At 47.9% G+C, this 2,525-nt stretch overlaps 1 protein-coding gene across 1 annotated transcript in view; it reads left to right on the top strand.

Moving 5' to 3' along the window:
• Nucleotides 1-2,525, top strand: part of CSMD2 (CUB and Sushi multiple domains 2) — a 258,061-nt gene that overhangs the window by 154,027 nt on the left and 101,509 nt on the right. Inside the window, exon 15 of the mRNA XM_033519645.1 lies at nt 1,879-2,073. Within this exon, the coding sequence (XP_033375536.1) occupies nt 1,879-2,073 (195 nt within the window). The remainder of the gene's footprint in view (nt 1-1,878; nt 2,074-2,525) is intronic.

Here is a 2,525-nt window from a genome sequence, read left to right as displayed (position 1 = left end):
TTTCCCAGACTACTTTCTCAGGACCAGCCTGAGAAGCTCTTGCAGCCTGTAATCTTGTACAGGCACTGTCAGAATTTAGCATCCACACAAGAGTCCCACACTTCCTTCTGCCCGGGTTTTAAACTCTAAATTCATGTTGGAAACTGCAGAGATGGATCTTGCTAAAGCTGTTGGAATTCCAAAGTAAACCTGAAAATTGAGGATTAATTCGGATTTGCAGTTGGGTAACAGACAATTGGTGGCAAGTTTAGAGCTAGTGGCACAGATTCTTTCTGGCTGTGAAGTTGAAGCATTGTCCACAAAAAAAACCCAGTTTGGTCTTGGATTATCTGTTCATGGAAGCCAGGATTCGGGTTCTTCCCTCAGGGTTTGCTGGAGAAAGATTTTGGCCAAGTGTGTAGTGCTGGGATGAGGGGAATGACCTGAAATTGGATATTGGGATGAAATTTTTCCCTGTGAGGGTGGGGAGGGGCTGGGATGGGCTTCCCAGGAATCTGTGGCTGCCTCCCCTGTATGCTGACAGCCAGAGATGCAAAACCTTGGAGAAAAAGGCAAATGTAGCCCTGTCTTGTGTTAGAAAGCCTTGACATTTCCAGAGAGAGATTTGGCTCCATGTTAAGTCCACTCCTCAAATCCCTACGGTAATTTTATCATATTGTTCTGTAATTTTCCAAAGAGCCTTATTAAACCTCTTCAAAAGCAGAACTGAGCTTTGTTAGGCTGTGCCTTCGGTGGCACAGATAAATTAATGGCCTTTCCAGCCCTGATTGCTGAGCCTGTATTTAAAGAAAAAAAATCAAAAAGTCAAAAAATCAGAGGGCTTAAGGAAGCATTTGCCAAACTCCATCAGGCTGAGGGGTCCTCAGAGGAGGGGATTTGGGTGAGGTTTGGGTTTGGGTTTGGGTTTGGGTTTGGGTTTGGGGGTGCCGCAGAGCCAGGACTGAGGGTGACACCTCAAGAACTCTGCTGGTGCCCCTCCCTTTCCCCTGTTGGGAGCTGTCCCTTGCATGGGGACATTTTTCAGGCACACTTTCAGGACATTTTTCAGGTTTTTCAGTACTGGGAATGACTCAGGAATGAGTTAATTTGTTCTGACCGCTTCGAGTTCTTCACTGAGCCTTTCCCAGCCAGGTTTAAGTATTTGAGTCCTCTTTAAATTTAACGTGGTATTTTCTAATTGTCCTCTGGTGCTCTGGTTTGTGTCACAGTTAACTTGTGGAGAATTCAGTCAGTGGACAAGGGGGGTAACATGATTGCTTTACACCATTATACAGAGGTATTTTGGAGTGTTTAGTGAAGTTATAATATTGTATATTCACCTCACTGTTTCCATAAGCTGTGCAGTACATATTTGAACTGGTAGATTACATTAAACTAACAAACAGCTAAATAAAGGTATATATGATACTACAGCCAACCACTGTTACTGCTGAAGATGAATAGATCACACACACACAGGTCGAGGTGTGGTGAAAAGAAGAGAAAGTTTATTTTTCCTCCCAGGATTTATAGGTTTCTGACCCCAGGGATGGGATGGTCAGGATAACACTTTCCCCCTGCACTGGCCATGAGAGATGCCCATCACAAGACGTGGAACAGAAAGAATGTACACATATCTATGTTTACAGTCACTGTCCTGGGAAAGGCTTTAGAAAACCATGTCAGCAAGCCCAAAAGCTGAGTTTTCAGGGTGACAAACCACTTGTGATCAATGCAAAAACCAATATATAAATGCAAAAGCCAATATGATATTGCAGTCGTTTTTTCAGCACAAGGATAAAGTTGTGTGTTTTTTTACGGGAGGAGTGATCAAGCACTGGCAATATCCCAACTCCCCTGTTCTCCTCTTCTGTTTCCCTCCTCTGCTGCTCCTGCCAGCGTTCCGGCACAACGAGTGTCCGGATCCCGGCGTACCGGTGAACGGGAAGCGCTTTGGGGACAGCCTGCAGCTGGGCAGCTCCGTGTCCTTCCTGTGTGACGAGGGCTTCATCCGCACCCACGGCGCCGAGAGCGTCACCTGTGTCCTGCAGGAGGGCAACGTGGTGTGGGACAACGCCGTGCTGCGCTGTGAAGGTGACCCCACGCTCCTGCCCGCCGTGCCTTGGGCTGGCAGGGTGTTAAAGATCCCCTTTCGCCTCTTCCCATGGCCAGGGACACTTCCATTAGCCCTGTGCTCCTGCCCAGCCTGGCCTTGGGCGCTCCCGGGGATCCTGGGGCGGCCTCAGCTTCTCTGGGAATTCCGTGCCAGCTCCTCCTCACCCTCACAGCCAAGAATCCCTCCTGAATATCCCCAGATCTCCCCTTTCCAAGTTCCAAGCCATTCCCTGTGTCCTGGGCCTCCATCCCTTGTCCCAGGTTAATCTCCAGCTCTCCTGGAGCCCCTTTAGGCACTGGAAGGAGCTTTGAGCTCTCCCTGGAGCTTCTTTTATCCAGGTGAACATTCCCAGGCTACTGGGAGAGAGATCCTTCTCCTCTTTCTCTTCTTTTTCTCTTCTTTTTCTCTTCTTTTTCTCTTCTTTTTCTCT

This window comes from Parus major, chromosome 23 (assembly GCF_001522545.3).
Source record: "Parus major isolate Abel chromosome 23, Parus_major1.1, whole genome shotgun sequence".
Taxonomy (NCBI): Eukaryota; Metazoa; Chordata; class Aves; order Passeriformes; family Paridae; genus Parus; species Parus major.
This window is presented reverse-complemented; position numbering and strand designations above follow the sequence as displayed.